The sequence below is a fragment of the Sander vitreus genome, chromosome 15 (genome assembly GCF_031162955.1).
Source record: "Sander vitreus isolate 19-12246 chromosome 15, sanVit1, whole genome shotgun sequence".
Lineage (NCBI taxonomy): Eukaryota > Metazoa > Chordata > Actinopteri > Perciformes > Percidae > Sander > Sander vitreus.
Window position 1 is genome coordinate 25,887,423 of NC_135869.1, and position 20,279 is coordinate 25,907,701.

General features: G+C 44.3%; 1 protein-coding gene across 1 annotated transcript in view; it reads left to right on the top strand.

Moving 5' to 3' along the window:
- Positions 1 to 1,775: 1,775 nt before the first annotated feature.
- The window catches only part of grin2ba (glutamate receptor, ionotropic, N-methyl D-aspartate 2B, genome duplicate a), a 135,099-nt gene continuing 116,595 nt past the window's right edge, over positions 1,776 to 20,279 (top strand). The window contains 3 exon segments of the mRNA XM_078270456.1: positions 1,776 to 1,832; positions 5,366 to 5,497; positions 16,305 to 16,973. Coding sequence (XP_078126582.1) covers positions 1,776 to 1,832; positions 5,366 to 5,497; positions 16,305 to 16,973 — 858 coding nt within the window.

Below are 20,279 nucleotides of genomic sequence, written 5' to 3' on the forward strand. Positions count from 1 at the left end.
AATTAGAAAACGATCACATTTAAAGGTGCTCTAAAAAATGACTCAAACCAATTGAATAGTTGACAACTAATTGATTAATCTTTCCAGCTGTAATTGTAAGTCTTATAAGTAAACTATAACAGTTGACCATTAAACTAACTAATAAATAGTTTGACGGCCTCTCAATGGCCCTCACCCCTTTGAAAGGTGCACATTGTTCAGTCCAGTTCTTTTTACTTGTTAGCCAACTTATAAGCTGATACTAAAATCAACCGATAATATTGGCCATGTATCGTTCGGGCTTGAGCGTAGACACACTCACACTGTGATATATGCCCACAGTGCCAACCACCTTGCTGTGAGAAACGAGACACTTCTTCCTCATGAGTGTTAGCCTCCCCTTCACATCTCTCCCCGCGCCTCCTTCTCCACGGTGAACTCACTCTCTCTGGTGGATGGGAGCCTGCGGTCGGGTCTTCATAAATCAAGATGTTACCACTGGCGCTATAAGGCTACTTTTTAATTAAAACTGTGAATCAGTCAGCACTGATTATGAATTGTACTCTGCTGCCACTGAATAAAATATACAGGGCTCACTTCTTCTCCCTCTCTCTCTCTCTGTCTCTCTCTGTCTCTCTGTCTCTGTCTCTCTGTCTCTCTCTCTCTCTCTCTTTCTTTCTTGTTGCTTGCTGCTCAATTTTCCACCCGAAATTAAGAATGTCCACAGCAGGCCTTGGCCATGTACAGCGACTGACATCATTGTGAAATAGTTGGGGAGCTTAGCGGTTGCATAAATTTAATAACTCAATATGGAGGGTCTGGCGCCACTGGGGTCAACACCATTATATCACACACAACAGCCAGGAGGACAGAAACACACCACTGAAGCTACTAGGCCAGTGGGCCCTGTTTAACACACACCACCACTCTCCTCTAATTACGTTGCAACAAGTGAAATATGTTGTTGTTGTGTGGATGATCCTATCGGAGCGAGAGAAGAGGGAGCTGTCAGTTATGTGATGGTATCAAGAGAAAGCTTTTGTCCACTGGTCGAGTTGGATGAGCGGTTAATGCATCTGAGATAAACGATGACAACGGCCCCTGTTTTTTTCTGTTAGACAGAGGGTACGTCCCAGGTCCTTAAATTGCATCCATGTTTCCTTCATTTGCTACCCTTCTTCGCATCTTAGTCTGTCTCACCGAGGAAGCATGGGAGAGCCGTGAGGGAATCATGCGAGGAGAGATGAAACGAGGAATTTTTTCGTCAGCTGTATACGCGGAGTTAGCAACGGCTTTCAGCTGCACGGCTTCCGGGAAGGGTGCTCTCGTGTTTCCTCACTCATAGTTACTCAGAGATCCCTCCTCCATCCTAGCTCCTTGGGGCAGGAATAAAAGCTTTGAGACGGCCTTCACAAAGGCGGACTGGAACGACTTGAGGTTCAAGCGAGGAGCAAGGAGATATCGAGTAAGAGACTTGGAATCCACCCAGAGACTTAAAGAAGAGCAGCTCAGGCAGGAGAGGGAGCAGCTCTGCTTTTCACTGTCAAAGGGCAACGCCAGCGCTATACTGTCAAATGAAATAAATAAAACCCAAATCTATGAATATATTTATATGCAAAGCAGTGAGTCTTAAAAGCTCCTCTTAGGAGTACCACCAGGTTGAAGCTTAACAGCATGTCTCCTTCAAGGGCCCCTATTGCTAATTTATGACCTCTGCATGTCTTGCAAAAACAACTGACACCGTCCTAGAGAGATACAGGGATGAGCCAGGCCTCAACGGAGCCAAAATTAGCCCAATGGAGCGCGGCAGTGGCACTGGAACGTCTCTGTCGTGCTGCCGCCTCTGCTTCCCTGTACGTTATATCAGCAGGCGAGAGCAGGGAGGAAGGACTAACTGGAATTCAATCTTACAGCTTTGCACAAACAAACTCATGAATGATAATGGGTTGCTAATTGAAGGTACTGGAGCGGTTCCCTCCGCTGACTGCGGCGCTCCAAATGGAGTCCTCCGGGTAGTCATGGCGACAGGCGCAGCGAGGCTCTGGAGGTCTCCTGACCTGAGCGGGAGTCAGATCATCTTTTACACATGCTCCCTGTAGTCGGCGCCAGCGTTTGGTTATATATAAGCAGCCTTGAATATTTATAAGGAAAGTGTTTGCAGTTGGTGCGTCACTGAAGTGTTTGAAAAGTTAGTTGAAGTGCAGGGTTGTATTTGTATGTTTGCATTTCAGATGCAAAAATTCAGATGATTTTATTTGCTATGCATGTGCTTGTGAGTTTACTGAGGTGTTGAATGTGTAAAAATTTAATTTAATTTGCTTTATTTCAGACAGAAGATCAATATTAAAAAAGAGAAAATGGCTACTAGTTACAATAAAATCTAGGTTGTGCATACTCGATATGACTCTCTGTTGTATAACTGCTGTGTTTTCAGACAATCTCGGCCTTTACGTCTCACCATTAGTTTATCAATATGTATCCATGATGTATATTGATTAGTACTAAGCTATATTTCACCACCAATTAGCATCCTAAAGTCACGTGCGGTGGCAGAAGGCTGGCACAGCGGGAACTATGATGCGTGTCCTTAAAGCAGGCCCTTACTGAGTGTCTGACCTGTAGAGGTGTCCTTGAGCAAGACATTGAGTTTCTACCAGCTGCAAGGTTGTCATTGTGTATCTGACCACTTGCGCTGATCTTGTTTTGGACGGGAGCAAGAGAAAAAGAACTCCTTTTAACAGATGCTTTAAAAAGCTGCTTTTATCCAGGGGTTGTGTATTATCAGCTCATACAATACGTCAAATTTGTATCACTGGTATGACTACAGTGGACATCCTGTCACACTGTTCTCGGATGAAAAGCCGTTTTAGCTCTGTGGAGACCAGCAGTGTTGTAGTCAAGACCACCTAAAGCGAGACCAAGTCTTCACCAAAACCAGAGTGTACCGAGATCGAGACAAGACCAAGACCAGTGCGAGTCCAACACTTCATGTCACGATAAAATGTGGAAAATGCCATCCAAAGGCACTCCTTAAGCTGATCTGAAAAATCCACCATCCCATAAAAAAACACCCACAGAAAACAAATTAAGATTCGTCTTCATTCACCTCTATTATTGCCGTAAGTGTATCGTGAGAAATGCCTCGATAAAATAATCAAAAGGCAGTTGTGGTCTTGACCGGTCTTGGATAAAAAAAACTTGGGTCGTCTTCATCTCGGACCGGTTCCGAGACGAGACCAAGACCTTCAAAAAGTCTTGCGATTGCTCTCGAGACCAAGACCGATCTCGAGTACCCACAACACTGGAGACCAGTTTTACTCTGGTGCCACTCACTATGCTTAGGTGTTCACCTGTGGCAGTGGGTTGTGTCTGCTTCTATTCCTGCTGGATGTCTGCTGGTGAGCTGGCCAGTCTGACTAACTGTCTCTTTGCTTATCTCATTGGCTGCTGGCAAACCTGACCGTCTGTCCATGTCTGTATGTGCATGTAGTGCTGCTGCTGTTCTTCTCCGAGGCGTGCATCATTTTCTTCTGGCTAAGGGCTGGGTGGGATTAAATCCGGGGGACATCCGTTGGAGAGACACTTGTAGATGTCATTATCCCTGTGGGGAGTCTCATCATCATCCCGCAGCGGAGAGGCGCTCGGCACGCCAGCCTTGGGAAGACCGTGAGAGAGACAGCCGTGACAGCCTTACGTCTGCAAGAAAATCCCCCCCCCGGAAAAAAAAGGCTAAAGATATATGTGCAGCCTCTTTTCTGTGTATGCATTATGGGCTCCTAGTAGTGAAAATGGCGGAGTTAGTGAAATCCATCCTCCGGCAGCTTCTAATCATAGCAGGTCCCGTGCAAGAATACCTGGAATTAATTGAAATGTGTAAAATTAGCAACAGAATTAATAGCTGAAAATGAAAGTCATCAGTCAACATTCAGCCTCAGGGAAGAGGGAGGAGGTGTCTTTCCTACAGTGTGTTTGCAGAGGTGGTATGATTTAGAGGGGTCTGTAAGAGATTAAGAGTGGCTGATTTTACATAACGTTTTCTAATTACATATGATGCTCTAGAAATCACAGAATTTACAGAATTGTGTGTAGGCAGTTATAGCCAAAGAATCAAGCTGTGGCCAATTATTAGAAGATCTACAACATTTGATTTGAATTACATAGAGTGTAAAAAAATAACGCTGTTAAGTGTAAGAGTTCCTGAGAATGTTTTTAGTTTTTCTGTACACACACATTGTCCTCATTGTCCTCTCCCTTTTGCAGGGTTAGTGATGTGTGTATTGTACTGGCAGACACGGCAGACACAGTACAGTAGCGGATTAGGCCATGTTCTTGCTTAAGCATATTTCAGGGCTTGGGTTTTGATGTATCAAAGCGTACCCATGAAATGTTGATTTCCACTCATAGAGGCAGATTGTGAGCGTGCGGTATTCCAGTATCTTTTTTTTTAAGAGACTGATCCAGCACCACATCCACTCGAGATTATTTCCCCTCACAATGGAGTGGTGCAGATACCTTGCTGTACAACCTTGTTGTTTCTCACTAGTACACACACTCAGCCACACATCGAAAAACAACAACCACACCACACCTACTAATCCAAAAAGGCAGAATCCTGGGGCCAAAAATAACAGCTTGGAATGAGATGGATAGAGGAGGACAGATTATTGTGGCTCTAATCTGTGAAAAGCTGACAATAAAACACATTTAAAGTGATTACAGTGCTGTTATTGGCATCAGGGTCACTCAATGCGCCGTGCTCTTCCTATCCCTAGGTTTACCTTTCAACAGACAATGCAGTATGCCGCATAACTCCACACGTATAAACACTCCCGTAAAGGTCTTTCACAATGACACATGGACTGAAGCACTAATGCTGATGCAAGGATGATGAGGGAGAGAGAGAGAAGGCAGGTAGATAAAATGAGGCGGAAGGGAAATAGGAGAACAGAAAGACAAAGTAAGGATGGAAGAGGAAAAAGAACAGAGTGGCGCGAGGGATTTCGGAGCTGAAGTCACAAATCATGGAGAAGATTAAGCGTCTCTTCTGCGAGGCGGAGTAGGTGTAAATAGAAACGTGTCCCTGGGAGAGATCCTAGAGACCAAGTGCTTATCTCTGATGTGTTGTCAAAACAAATTTGTCAATCTGAAGTGTGCAACTGTCTTTGTGTCTATAAAACTTAATGTGCAAAAATAAACAGCTGATTGTAGATGGAAAGGGGTTTTGCAACAAACATGCATCCCTGCAAAGACACACAACCCAGAGAAACGCACAACACCACCTGAGACTAGACAAAACTGTTTTCGCTCTGGTACGACCCCCGGCTTGATGGCAGTGTGTGGACGAGCAAGTTGATCATGCATTATCCTTCGTGTCTGACTCCCTCAGCTGCAGGACCAGCACATCATCAAACAGCTGCGGGCGGTTTTACCCGTTCAACAGCTGCCACATCTCAGGAAACGCTTGATGGATGAGAAAATGCTTCACGGTGTGACTGTGTCTGCCCAGGAAATTAGCCAAGTGAGTCCAGGGCTCTGGCGATGCCTTACTCTTGCCCTTTCTCCTGTGATGTGTCCTATGGGAGCACCGTTCCTGCCAGGAACAGCTGCTGGGAGCTTGGGCAGCAGGTCTGCATTGTGGTTATACGTTTGGGTGCAATATTTGATTCCAAATGTGTTGTTTGGATAATGGGACACCCAGTGTTGCCATGCAACCTCTAGCATAGTTGTACAACTGTCAGTCCAGGGCCCTTCGATAAGGAAAGACACTTCATTCTGTCTTGTAATTGAGGAAAGCAGCATGACTACATTGCATCCAATATCTACAGACTGTTAGCACTTGGGCTTTATGCCAAAGAGTGTGGATCAAATCATATCAAGTCCATTCCTAAGCAATTTCTTGTAAGTTTTTAGGAATTATGACGCATTTAATAGTGGTTTCATAATGCACCCACTTGCCTTTTGGTCTCTTGGCATCTTCCTAGACGCCACACTTTATGAAAAGTATAGCTTTATTACCTTTGATTAAAAACATGGTTGCCTACTGCATGCTCACAAGACCCAAACGGAATCTGCATATTTTGTTTTACAGTTTTCAGCCGTGATCCAGAGAGAGAATCTGCAGAATTTAGTGGACTTTTTCTGCTTGGGGGTGGAGATGCGTTATTATTTTGGGTTTGAATTTAACCTGTTTAAAATCTGCGGTAGAACTCTGGAGAATACTGTGTCCGCAGATTCTGTTTGGCCTTGATGATCATATACAGTAATTACTGGTTTATTTTTTGTCAATATTTTAATAAATACAGGTATGCCCAATAAGAATTGAAGTTGAGTAGTTGTAGTTTAGCTCAATTCAGTTAATTAACTTTATCTCAGACCGTGGGCCATATCAAAAGAAAAACATGAAACTCACACAACATATATTGCATATCAGAGTTAACACATCTCTGAAGTGTGCAGGTTTTCATAGTATTTAGCAGTACAGCCGCTATACTGTTAATCTGCACATGAATATAAAGGTCCCATGGCATGAAAATTTCACTTTATGAGGTTTTTTAACATTAATATGAGCTCCCCCAGCCTGCCTATGGTCCCCCAGTGGCTAGAAATGGTGACCGAGCCCTGGGTATCCTGCTCTGCCTTTGAGAAAATGAAAGCTCAGATGGGCCGATCTGGAATCTTCCCTTTATGACGTCATAAGGGGAAAGTTACCTCCCCTTTCTCTGCTTTGCCCGCTCAGAGAATTTGGCCCGCCCATGAGAAAGAGAGAGAGACATCATGGCTTGTAAACAAGCGAAGTGGCAGTTGGTCAAGGCCACACCCCCACCCTCCACCTTGCCCCCCCCTCTCTCCTCCTCAATAGCATTTAAAGCTACAGACACAGAAATGGCACATCCTAAGGAAAGCTCGTTGTGGGACTGGCTCTAGTGGCTGTAATTCTGCACCAAGGCTGAATTTAGGGAAAGACTTCAGATACAGTATTAGGGGACCACTAAGGCCTATATAAAAGAGACTTCAGATACAGTATTAGGGGACCACTAAGGCCTATATAAAAGAGACTTCAGATACAGTATTAGGGGGACCACTAAGGTCTATATAAAAGAGACTTCAGATACAGTATTAGGGGACCACTAAGGCCTATATAAAAGAGACTTCAGATACAGTATTAGGGGACCACTAAGGCCTATATAAAAGAGACTTCAGATACAGTATTAGGGGACCACTAAGGTCTATATAAAAGAGACTTCAGATACAGTATTAGGGGACCACTAAGGCCTATATAAAAGAGACTTCAAATACAGTATTAGGGGACCACTAAGGTCTATATAAAAGCATCCAAAAAGTAGTATGTCATAGGACCTTTAAAATGAAATGTATCATTACCTGACATTTAGGTACATTAAAGCTGATTAACATGTAACTATAATCATAAAATGAAAATCCTCATTATGGCTGCAACTAACGATTAGTTTTAATTGGCGATTGATATGTCAATTATTTTCTCGATTAATGGATTAGTTGTTTGGTCTATAAAATGTCAGAAAATTATGAAAAAGTTCATCAGTGTTTCCCAAAGCCCAATATGACGTCCTCAAATGTCTTGTTTTGTCCGCAACTCAAATATATTCATAAAATTACTCAAACCGATAAATCAGTTATCAAAAGCGTTGGCGATTAGTTTAATAGCTGACAACTAATCAATTAATTGATTACTAATCTCTAATGCTCATGGCATCATTTTAAGCAGCTAATGCAAATCCCTGCCCACCACTCTTTTTTCATAACCCTTGTATTGTCTGTAGAAACCATTCAAATTGATATAACAAACTACTCTACACACACTACCGGTCAAAAGTTTGGGGTCACTTAGAAATGTCCATTCCACTCCATTATAGACAGAATACCAGCTGAGATCAGTTGCATTGTTTTTTTTAATCAGGGCAGCAGTTTTCAGATTACATTATGTGCTTACATAATTACAAAAGGGTTCTCCAATGTTTTCTCAGTTAGCCTTTTAAAATGATATCAGATTAGTAAACAGAATGAGCCTTTGGAGCATTGGATGAATGGTTGCTGATAATGGGCAATGTAGATATTGCATTAAAGATCAGCCACTTCTGTCTACAACATTGGAGAACCCTTTTGCAATTATGTAAACACATGATGTAATCTGAAAACTGCTGCCCTGGTTAAAAAAAACAATGCAACTGATCTCAGCTGGTATTCTGTCTGTAATGGAGTGGAATGGAAATTTCTAAATGACCCCAAATTTTTGACCGGTAGTGTATGGTACATAAGGATACACAAATAATTTGAAATCAATCATTTGTTCCAGCCGATGCCTCAAGCGTGTTTCGTTCTTCTGCCAGACTGAATTGGAAAATAAAGTATAGACTTGTGGACAGTATTGATGAGTGTTTCGTTCAGGACTCTCTCACTGGAGACGCAGCCGCTGGAGAGGAAGGCAGACAAACAGAGTTTCACTTTTCATATCAACGGCATCTTTACCAGGCAAAAATGGCTTAACGTAGCGTGGAGTGGCTCTGTCCGCGGGTTGTCAGTGACTGCAGAGGGAGTTCAGTTAGCTCACCCAGGACTCTTCCTGTTCATCATGGATGCTGCAGGCCCAGAGCAGAGGCACAGCCAAGCAGGGGAGCCATAGAGCTGCAAGGGACTGGAGGATACAACATTGTACACCAGGTTACACACACTCAACTTATAAATAAAGTAGGATATGTGTGCAGAGGCGTAATCATAGACCTTATATGCACAGAGGTGAGTGTGACCCCCGCTGCTTTCCTCCCGCCATAATTATTCCATATATAGCAAACATCTGTATGTCTAATTATCCATAGCTCCCAGTCCACATATTCATTTTCTGAATAAATGATACATAAATAAAACCTGAGAAATTGAGAGTCTTGAAGGCAACAAGTGTTTCAATTTAGGCCCTGGGAAGTTTGTTTCCTTCCTCCGACCCACCGCGGTGCCACAGGGTGTGTGTGTGTGTGTGTGTGTGTGTGTGTGTGTGTGTGTGTGTGGTTGGGGGTGTGTGTGTGTGTGTGATCAACCGCCCCCATGGCTCGCTGCTGTGTGGTCAAAGAGGTTGTCCAGGTAACGTTTTCTTTCAGCAGCAGTTCTGGGTCAGGCCAAGGTGTCACCTGCTGGTTTAGCCTGGAAACGCAAAGAATCGCGCAATGATGTGCCAGACAACTCATGACGCCATTTTTCAAACTCTTGGTACTTATTTTGCTGCTACTGCTTCTGATACGTGGACCTCTCATCATGACATTCTCATTTTAATTAAAAGGAAAAATGAAGCCATTACAGCACGCATGACTTAGAGTTTAAGATAATGTACTTGCACCATAGACGGTTTGAAGTCATCCAGAGAGATATAAAGAGATTGTCTTTTCATGCCATCTTCTGCTGTCCTCCTAAATATCAAACCAGGCAATAAATGTGAAAAATTGCCAGTAGCCTTTTGTCCTCCAGTTTTCATGCAAATAACACCATCGAGAAACCCGACACTTACCACATAATGAGAAGAGGGCGATGAGAGAGTGCGAGCGCAGGAGAGAGATAAGTGGCAGAATTGAGAGGAAGCATTGTTCGTCGAAACAAAATGATAAAACAGAGAGAGAAAGAGATAAATAGCGTTAAAATGAAAGAGAGGGATTCTGGGAGGAAGAGAGCAATGGACGCTTCAACGTTCCCTCTTTCTGAAAATAGACACCATTATGCCAGTAGATTGGTCCTGGAGCCTCGGTGAGCAAAGCCTGGCTGGTCTGCTTTGGTGAGGGGGCTGGTGAGTGGCTGCTTCAGAACATCATGTACAGACACAGGTCCAAACACATAAACATAAACACACACACACACACACACACACACACACACACACACACACACACACACACGCACACACACACACACACACACACCACCTTCCACCTCCACAGCAGCCTGCACAGACAGGCTGCATGAATATTTATCAGAGCAGTTTATAATGAGTTCACACATTAGACCAGCATTTCTGTCATATTCTCACGTATCGAAGGTTTGGCAGCGATCCAGCATCCAGCTGATTTCTGCTCTCATCAGTATGCGGCGCAGTGACCTGCGCTGTGGCCTCGTCACATTCCCCAGGGCAGCAGGGGCTCACTTCTCAAAATATTACCACGGGCTAAAAAATGGTTTTAATATTGTCAGGTGCCGTCCGCCGTCGAATCAATTTCAAATCAAAGACATATCCTCGCTAAAGACTAGCGCCAAGGTTTCATTTTTCTGCTGGCTTTCATTCCAACATAAAAAAACATAAATGTCACTTCTAAAAATGCATTAGGGAGAGCAAGCCACTGCTAGCGCTGTTCACAACCTTTCAAACCAAATTCATCAACCACACACACACACACACACACACACACACACAGGCCACAAGCGTACAAACCATTCTCAGCAGTAATGTGTCCTGTCCTGTGTGGATTTATTACTGTGAGAGCAATATGTTGTGATTGGAACGCAGTGCTGTTCCGTCATGTGTATTAAATACACAACTTGAACAATACGGTTTTGAATGTATAGTGTCTGTTCCCTACAGGACCACATCATGACCTGCCCTCTAATAGTTGGTCTGCATTTGACACACGCAGTGATCTGCTGTGGACTCCCTGCTAGTTATAATTGTGTGATTTATAGCTGACAAAAAGAAGAAAAAAACAGAGAGAGGGGAGCCAATTACAGAGCTGTAATATCTGCGTCGTGCCTCATATCCCCTTCTCTGTCAACTTTCCACTACAGCAATATGAGCCATGTTGGCCTTGATGTTCATTAATGACTATTACCCCATTTATTGTCCATTTGGGCCCACTTAGTACCTACATTTTTGTTGGGTTGGGGTGGTAACTACCTGAAAGTCTACAGTATGTTCTTACCTAATTGGCTGATGCCTTATTGCATCTGTACAGTAACCGAAGCTGAAGCAGTCATAACCAAGGCAGGAGTACAAAAAGAAACACACTCTTCTTAATCCTGCTGTTATTATATTAGTATGTTAGTATGAATGTTTTCTGAATTTCAGTGTTAACATCATACATCAAACTTCATATCCTTTAAGAGAAAACACAGGAAAATGGTGTGTTATAAAAAAGGCAACAAAATGAAAGGCTGCAACCAACAACTTCTCGATTGATCTACTATCTACTTTCTCAATTAACTGTTTAATTGTTTTGGTTTATCAAATTTCAGCAAATGGCAAACAAATTCCTATCACAATTTCCCTTAAAGGTCACATATCGTAAAAAGGGAGTGGGGTCTTTTTGATTATAAAGCAGGTCAAGGTGCTATATAGATGCTATTAAAGTTTCAAAACGCTCAGTCCACAGAGAAATGCACACAGTCCGTATTCAGAAACTGTGCCTTTTTAAATGAGCCGTCAGGACTTCGGTACGGTTGTGATGTCACAACTATATTATATGTAAGTAGAGGGTGCCGCTACAGTGCCATTACAGTCAATCCCTGGCTGCAGTAAAGGTGCAGAGATGCCAAGGGTGCAGATGAATGCTGAAGGCCCCAGAATCACTGACCAATCAGAGCAGACTGGGCTTTTTCGGTAGGGGAGCTTAAAGAGACAGGCGCTAAAACAGAGCGTTTCAGACAGAGGGTGAATACAGGTATATTCAGACAGACAGTATGAGAAAGATAATGTGTTTTTTTGAACATTAAAGAATGTAAGCATTTTCTAGTAGAAACCCAAAATACAAGTATTTACCTTAAAATTTGCATAATATGGGACCTTTAAAGACTGAAAACACATCAGCTTCTTAAAATGAGTGACCAGTTAACATGAACACACACTGACTACGTTTGCACATAATATTCCGTTTTTTGGCCTAATTCCGAAAAAGACAATATTCCGACTAAGCTGTTTACATGGCTAATATAAGTGAGTACACCACTAATATTCCCGTTTACATGTAGCCGTGCAAAACAGGATTTTTCCAAAGTTTACCAGCGGCGGCGGACTTGTTGGACCGTGCAAACACAGCCTCCCTCTTCCATTCCTTCAACCAGCTTCTTGAAAAGGTCGTCGTAGCGATGTTTGCGCATATCCAAAAACCTGTTGATATCCAAGCCTTTGATAATGTTTAAAAGTAGCTGTGTTTCTCCTTCTTAAAGTCTTCAGCCTTGCAAACTGTTGCCTGGTTCGTTTGTGTACAGAAACCATAGCAACGCACAGAGCGGACCATTAAGCTTGCGGTGAAAACCCTGATTGAGACCAAGCCCCCAGGAACAGCGCCATGTCTTAAAGCAACCATGGGCTTAGCGGATAACGTGGAATTGCACCCCTCTGGCCCAGAAAGACTTTTCACATAGACTTTGCATAGTGACAGAAACTTCTATATTTCAGCGGATAATTTTTTTTAGGGTACATCAACTTACTAGCCCGAACACTTAAAGGGTCCTTGTTTAAAATGTCATGTTTTTAACGTTTTTAACATTTTTAACATTTATTAGTAGCCGAATCCAGAGTTATTAAACTAGGCATGATGAACGCGCATAATGGACCCAAGCAGACCCACGGGACTGCGCCCGCCCATGTCGCCCTGCACTGCGCATGCTCATATGACTGTTCTCCCGAGGTCCTGTAGCTGTAATAATGGATATAGCTAATGGGTGTACTTCACCATGTGTTCTATTAATACATCCATTGTATTATCTTATGATACAGCCGAGGGATGGATGTATGTATGCTGAAAGCCTGTAACATGGATGTAACGTCATTAGCGTTTCCCAAACTGCCAGGGCTATTAGCTAACATCAGCGGTAGCTAGAATGGATGTATTAAGAGAAGCAATGTTCACGAAACTGCAGGCTAACCTTAGTAGCTAGCGCTAGCTAGTAGCTAGCTAGTAGCACGACATAATGATTACATCTACTTGGTTGTCTAAATACATCCATTGTTTAGTTAGATAAGCATGTAAACGATCAGGAACTACGACAACACAATGTTTCACGTTAGTGAATATTTTAGACAATGAAACGGCGAGTAATATCCCACGTCTTAATTGGAAAATGCTGTATTTGGAAACGGGCCTTATTCGGTAATATCTGACCGGAATATGCTGTTTACATGACTTGTGTCAAATTCGGAATATTGTCATTTTCGGAATAATAGTGGAATATTGATGTGCATGTAAACGTACTGAATGTTCTACCAGATTAAGAATACTTTTGGATTTCTTCACTGGTATGTTGGTCTTATGTTGCCAGGTTGTCAATCAAACACCCACACAGTCCTGATGAAGCAGATCAGCTGAGCATTCGAATGTTAAACTCTTAATAAATAATACCTAAGGAAGCTTTTTTCTTTTTCACTTTATCTTGAATTGAAATGCTTTGCAAGAATTTGAAACCTTTTGAGGGGCTTTAAAAGACAAATTGTTTGTCTGACCAACAGTCCAAAACCCAAAGATACTCAGTTTACTATCATAGAAGAGTAAGAAAAGCAGAAAATATTTAGATTTGAAATGCTAGAACCAGTTACTTTCTTCTTAGTATCTTGATAACACATACATGTCTTGTATGTTGTCAAATAAAACTGAATTACAGTTTGTGAGGCTATGAGATCACCAAACTCCTTTAAATACAGTTTTCCTGCAAATGAAACAGGTTTTTAATTAAATGTATACACACACACACTATTAAACAAATGCACACACTTTTGTATTGTTACGTATGTTTTTGCACGTGCATTCAGAAAAAGAAGGGTTTTTTTTAAAGCAGGAACGTGTGTACGTGGGGGTTTGGGCCTCGGGGGTCTTGGGCTGGTAGTGGCTATCTGCGGTCCGTCCATGTGTAACTGATATTGCTGCTTTGTGCGCTGGTGTGTCTAATAGAGCAAATGGTGGGTGAGACGCGTGGGCTGGCTGATCGGGAAATGGGGTCATTTAGTGTCATAACCTCGCTCGTGTAATCTACAGTTTATTTCATGCCTCTTGTGTTATTTTATGAGACATGCTCTGACTCACTATGGGACTTTTTAATGGCCTCATCTCTCCGAATGACCGAGTTACACAGTGCGTTGGCTAATATAATCTGTACTACTCCGCGGGTGTGTGAGCGACTGCAGGCGACTGTATGTGACGGAGAGATAGGGAGAGGGAGATGGCGAGTTTGGTGTGAGTGCGTATGCATATAACAGTGCGTTTCCTGTGTGTCTGTCTGTCTGTCTGTCTGTCTGTAGTGTGTGTGTGTCCACGTGTAAAATGTGTCAGAGGTCTTTATGCTAATCTGTGCGTGAGAGGACTCGGTGTGTAAAACACACCCTCTTTAAGGATGCACAGCAGAGCGACTACATCACTTCATTTACATGATCAATGCTCAGTTGCAAAATGTGTGTGTACTGTATGTCGGTGTGTGTGTGTGTGTGTAGCTCTGTGTCCATCAACTGTGTCTGTATACGTGCGCATGTAGGCCTATTTTAATTGTTGCCATGGAAACAGAGTGCTGCCAGAGAAGTCCACATTCAAAGAGGTCATATCTCCTTGTCTCACTCTGTGACTCTCTCTCCTACTCTTCTCTTCCATCCCTCTTTCTCATCTTTCTGGCATCTCACCAAGGTCCTCCTTGGTTTACACTCTCTGTCTCTCTCTGGTTTACGCCCACTTCACCCCCCCCCCCCCCCCCCCATCCTCCCATCTCTGTCTCCTCATGCCTCTTATCACCCTCCCTCATTCCTTCCCTCCCACTTCTCCATCCTTCCTGGAGAGTGGTGTGCAATTGACTATTAACACAGGGACCTGTAATTAGAGCTGACGAACCTCCAGCAATTAGTTTCCCCTAAAGAAGTTGTTCTGTCATCTCTGCATACATCCCTTTATCCCTCTCTCAATCTCCTTCTTGCTTTTTCTTCCCCTCTGTCATTTCCTGTCTTATTAGCTGTCAGCTTTGCCGAGCGGTTATTGTTTTAGTGTTTCTGTTCTTCTTTGTACCTTCCATCTGCCTTGTTAAAGGCAGTCATGTATGAGATATACACACAATACACCACTCAGAACAACTTTATGAGCAACTACACCCCCAACGTCCTGTGTGTCTCTGCCCACATACATCTATGTATCTATTCCCACCAACTGTACACATACACAGACTATACAGTATGCTGATAAACTCAAGAGGACGTATGCCCTCCCACACACTTGGATGTAAACATACAGAGAACACACACATCTCTTAGATACGCGTCTTTTTTTCATAACCGTCCTTTTGTCTCCAGCTGTGTTGTTGTTGTCCCACCTGGCTGCTGTCATCTCTTTCCTCCTCGTCTTTTCTGGATCTTGCCCATTTCCCCTCTCCCTCTTTCACCGGCCAACATGGCCCTTTCTCTCTTCTGCATCCCCATTAATGAAAAGCTCTATAAATAAGCACAGGAGAGAGAGAGAGAGAGAGAGCGAGAGAGAGAGAGAGAGAGAGAGAGAGAGAGAGAGATATTGTGGGAAACATGGGAGGGAGGTGGAAGGATGGAGAGATGGACAGCAAACGGCTGTGAGTGCTAAACTAGGCCAATAGGGGTGAGGGAGGAGGGCGGGTATCATATCAAAGTCTTGCAAGTTGCTCCAAGCGCCTCTGCCGTCAATCGCTTAATCGATTCCCGCGTCAGTCAGTTTGTCTGCATCTCGGGTTTGTGTGTCACTCATCCTGCCCCAGACAGTTTGTCAGTCAGTCGGAGTTGCCGTCTTTTCCTCTGCCCTTTCTCTTGTTTGCATTCCTGATACGACATGCTTCCTTCTTCCTTCCTTCGCTCCTCTCCCGTCCTGCCCTGTCAAGAAGCCATGTATCTCATCTGGAGGGAGAGTTTATATCCTCCATAATATATACCATAATGCTGCTTCAGAGCAATCCACATGAATTATTGAGCCGTGTGAGATTATACGTAAACTATACGCCACAGCACCATGTATCTGTGTGTGTGTGTGTGTGTGTGTTTATGAACTATTTATGCGTGTCAAGTGTGACCTCTTCTCCCATCCCTCTTTCTTTTTGTGTCTTTAAAGCCTCGTTTTCCACAAGGTTTCCCCCTCCTTCATTCTCTGCCCCATTTCTGTGACTGACATTGATTTGCACTGATTCATATGATGCATGTAGCCTCTCGGCAATTCACTTTATTCAATCAATGGTGGTGCTATGTTAACCTCTTTCTCCTTCTCTCCATCTCCCGCCTCTCTCTTTTCCCCCCCTTTATTTTCCCTCTTGTTATGTTGCTTTATCAAATCTCTGCCCACCCCTCCTTTCTCTCTATCTCTCCATCTCTTTCTGCTCCTCCATCTCTCCAGGTATTACCCTCCCACTCCTCCACCATGCCTGTCTGCGGCTGCCGCAGCCCCTCCTCACCTCGGGGCCAAGCTGGGGCCTCCTCCTCCGCCCCCTCGGTCGCCCGGGAGCAGGAGAGGCGAGTCCGACCCCTACATCCACCCCCGCCTCCGTCGCTCCAGCGCCACACCAGCGCCTCCCACCGCCTCTCGCTTCTACTCCTGCTGCTCTGCCTTCTCCACCTACCCCCGGCCTGCCACTCACGGAGAGAGAAAGGCGGGGGAGGCGGTGGGGGAGGCGGCGGTGGTGGTGGCGGCGGCGGCAGCCACTACATCCCCATCCCCCAACCCCCTCCCCACCACATGGCTCTGCCCAATATCCTGCGCGGCCTCAGCATCGCCGTTGTCCTGGTGGGCAACTCCAGCGAGGTGGCGTTGGCCGGGGCACGGGAGAAGGATGACTTCCTGCACATGGCGCCCAACGTGGAGGTGCTGACCATGAATGAGACGGACCCTAAAAGCATTATCAAGAGCATCTGTGACCTAATGACGGAGCACTGGCTGCAGGGCGTGGTGTTTGGGGACGACACCGACCAGGAGGCCATCGCCCAAATCCTCGACTTCATCTCAGCCCAGACCCACATCCCCATCCTCGGAGTCCGCGGGGGCTCCTCCATGATCATGGCCGCCAAGGTAGGACACTCAAAAAGTCTTTCTTCAGTAAAACTGCACTCAGTTTTAAACCGTACAGGTTATGTAAAACAAAAAAAGTTATTCCCATTTACAGTAATTGTGCGTGGGTGGTTTGAGGTGGGTTGAATATAAAGAGCTCGCCTTGGAAACAGTGAATGGAAAGTGACCTTAACACTGATACATGTAGTGTCCAGTACCTGTGACAACTGCCACTGCTTAAAATGTTTAATTAGATGGTTGTTACAAAAAGAATAACAACTTATTATGCCAAAGGACACCTAATAAAACTCCATTTTAATTGTTTAGTCTCGTTACTGGAAGTTCAGCGGACCTACTTGTTAAATTGCCGATGTAGTTTACGATGTAATGTTGTTTGGTTCGTGTGTGAACCAGTGTTGCCAATTTTTTTCCAATGAAAGTAGCTAGCACCAGCTCCAAAAGTCGCTAAAAGTAGCTAGATTACGTCATACGCTCATTTGCATATTTGTGATGTCATTACCCAATCATTTGCATAAAGCTTAGTGGTTGTGTCAGCAAGGTAGATAGAAAGAAATATAAATCTTTAGCCAAATAATCACAAATTCAATACAGGAATTTATTGAAGCCTTATAATTATTACTTAGGTAGCCTAACTTTGAAGTAAAAAACAGAAATTCTACAAAGGGAGGGAAAAAGATCGATAAAGAATTCTCAAAGAAGACTGGCCAGGCCAGGGCGGCGGTGTCTTTCTCCCCTCGCGTCCCGCTGTCTCTCGTACCTACACCGACCCCCACACCCTGTACCCTCTCCCCTTCTACCTGCCAGCGCAGTGAGGAGAGAGCAGAGAGGGGAGGGAGAACAGAAGACTGTTTTGGCGGCCACAAGAGAGAAATACCTCGTGTGCACGCTGGACAATACTTTTTGAATTTTTTGAAAAAAGTCACTAAATCTAGTGACAAAGGCGCTAAGTTGGCAACACTGGTGTGATCTCTGCAGGGTTTTGTTTCCATTGGCTGCCCTTTGCTGTCAATCTTGGCTGTATCTTGTCTGTCGCTCACTGTAAAAGCTGGTCATGGACAGATTACGTCACACATGCAGAGTTTCTGTCATCAAAGAAAGATATTTTTTTAAAGACTCCAGCCGTAGCTACTCAGCTTAAACTACTGCTGTTTATTTTTCTAAATGGTATCGGTGTTTTGGCATGCTCTCTTGTGATTTGTCATCTTTAATTTTCGCCTTTTGTTTTATCTAAAATAAGTGAGGTTTAACAGGGTCTACTTGTTACATTCAGCAGGGCTCTACTTTGTGCTGAACGTTACAGGTTCAGATAGACTTGCATGTGTTTGAAAGCGATTGCTTTAGACAACTTGAACCTACGGTATTATCCTCTTAATATCAAGTTTACCCAAAACAGTGACGCCATTTTGACTGATTTGGCTGCAACGGAGGATGTCTCATCTCGTCCTCTGCATCAGTATAAACTCTGGGTGCAGACAGGCAGGGTAAGCTGGGGTGTCTGACTTGAAAGACAAACTGCCAACAGTGCTGATGCCAGTGACAGGATCAGCTGGAGATTTCACCAGAACTGAGAGCTAGATCTCTGCCTATTTACGGGATAAAGCAATCTGCTGCTGCTTTATCTGTTGTTGCCTGGGATCTGGGCTTGGACCTCATTCCACAAAATCAGCTCATTAATTTGGTAGGCTACTTTGTGCATAAATGCAGCTGTATTAAATAATAACGAAAAGCCTTTCATGCAGGGAAAGCGAAACCTTTATCAAAATACTGACATTTGCTTTGGCTGTCGGGAACTTGGATGACGCTGTTTGATCCGGGGGCCACGTAGAGCCTCAGTCTTGTCTCAGCCGTCCTGGTCTCCCGCTGTCCTCCAGTTTGTCTGCTGACCCTCTGGTGTCATCAGGTCTTTGTACCAGCAGAGACACGAGTCGCAGTGACACGGCGAGGCCAGCGGCCACCACTGAAGCTCTTCTCTCTGTTCGTTCTCATTAGAGCACTAAGGAGAGAAATGGCAGGGAACCGTCCACTCCCATTTAAAATGCCGCTCTTCCAAGCACACAAGCAAAACACTGCTACACAGTTCATACACTTTTTCATAGCGTAATGCACCCAGCGTCTCTGCTTTCTTAAATATCTGCCCCTGAACTGCAGCCACAACTGTCTTTAACCCTTAACCCCACTAACCGTATGCCTTAAAAACATATACATCTTTTAGAGCACTCCCTCCCTGGGGGCATTACATGTGAACATGTATGTCTGTCTTATTACATGGAAAGATGCAGGGTTGTGGGAGGAGGAGATAAACACACAAAAAAAGCAGTGGAGGGATAGTTAAGGAATGCATGGGCCTGTGTGTATGTGCAAAGACAGTATCATTCATTAAGCACACGTGCCCTAAGTGCACCAGGCAGCAGGAAAGAGCAGTGTTTTGTGGCAGGAGTTTAAATGGATTTTCCCGACCACAAGCCAGAGTGTGTGTCTCCTGAGAGCTTCCTCCTGGCTGCACCGGGGGCCCAGGAGAGCGAGGACGAGGCTGCGCTAAGGCTCAGTCTCCAAGCGGATTTGTGTCTGCCTAATGGGCTGAGACAATGGAGTGGCGAAAATACGATAGAGAAGGATCAGGAGGGAGGGGGAGAGAGAGGGAGGGGGAGAGGGAGAGAGAGAGAGAGAGAGAGAGAGAGAGAGAGAGAGAGAGAGAGAGAGAGAGAGAGAGAAATTGAGATAGTGAGGATGAGATCGGGTGGAAGAAATTCTATGTTGAGTAAAAGCATATCTGGGAGGAGAAGGGTTTGAGGGTTTTTTGCCAGATCGGGTGGGGTTGAGATGGGGCTGCCTGTAGAGGTGATGGACAGATAAGCGTAGAGGACAAGGGCCGAGTCAACAGCAGAAGGGTAGACAGTTTGACACCGTTCAGACTGTCTCTGGGAGGAGAGGAGGGAGGGAGGGAGGGAGGAGGGGAGAAATGTCTCTGAAAGTGAGTGGGGCATTCAGAGAGAGATAAAGAGAAGTGAGGAGGGAAAAGAAAGTGTAAGGAAAGAAAACTTCTCTTCCGTATGGGCAGCCGAGATGGAAAAGAAGCGATAGAGAGTAATTGCGGAAGATAGAAAGAAAGGTTGAGTTATGGAGCTTAAGAAAGAATTGGGCTGCGGTATGTGTTTTTTCCTTCTTTTTTTTGTTATTGTGAGTGAGCGTCTGAAGAAAAGGGACTGGCAAAGATTAGGAAATAATGATTGTAATATGAGGTGTTTATCTTACGGCCCCGCTCCATCACACACAACACAAATACACACACAAATGTGCGCACCGTCA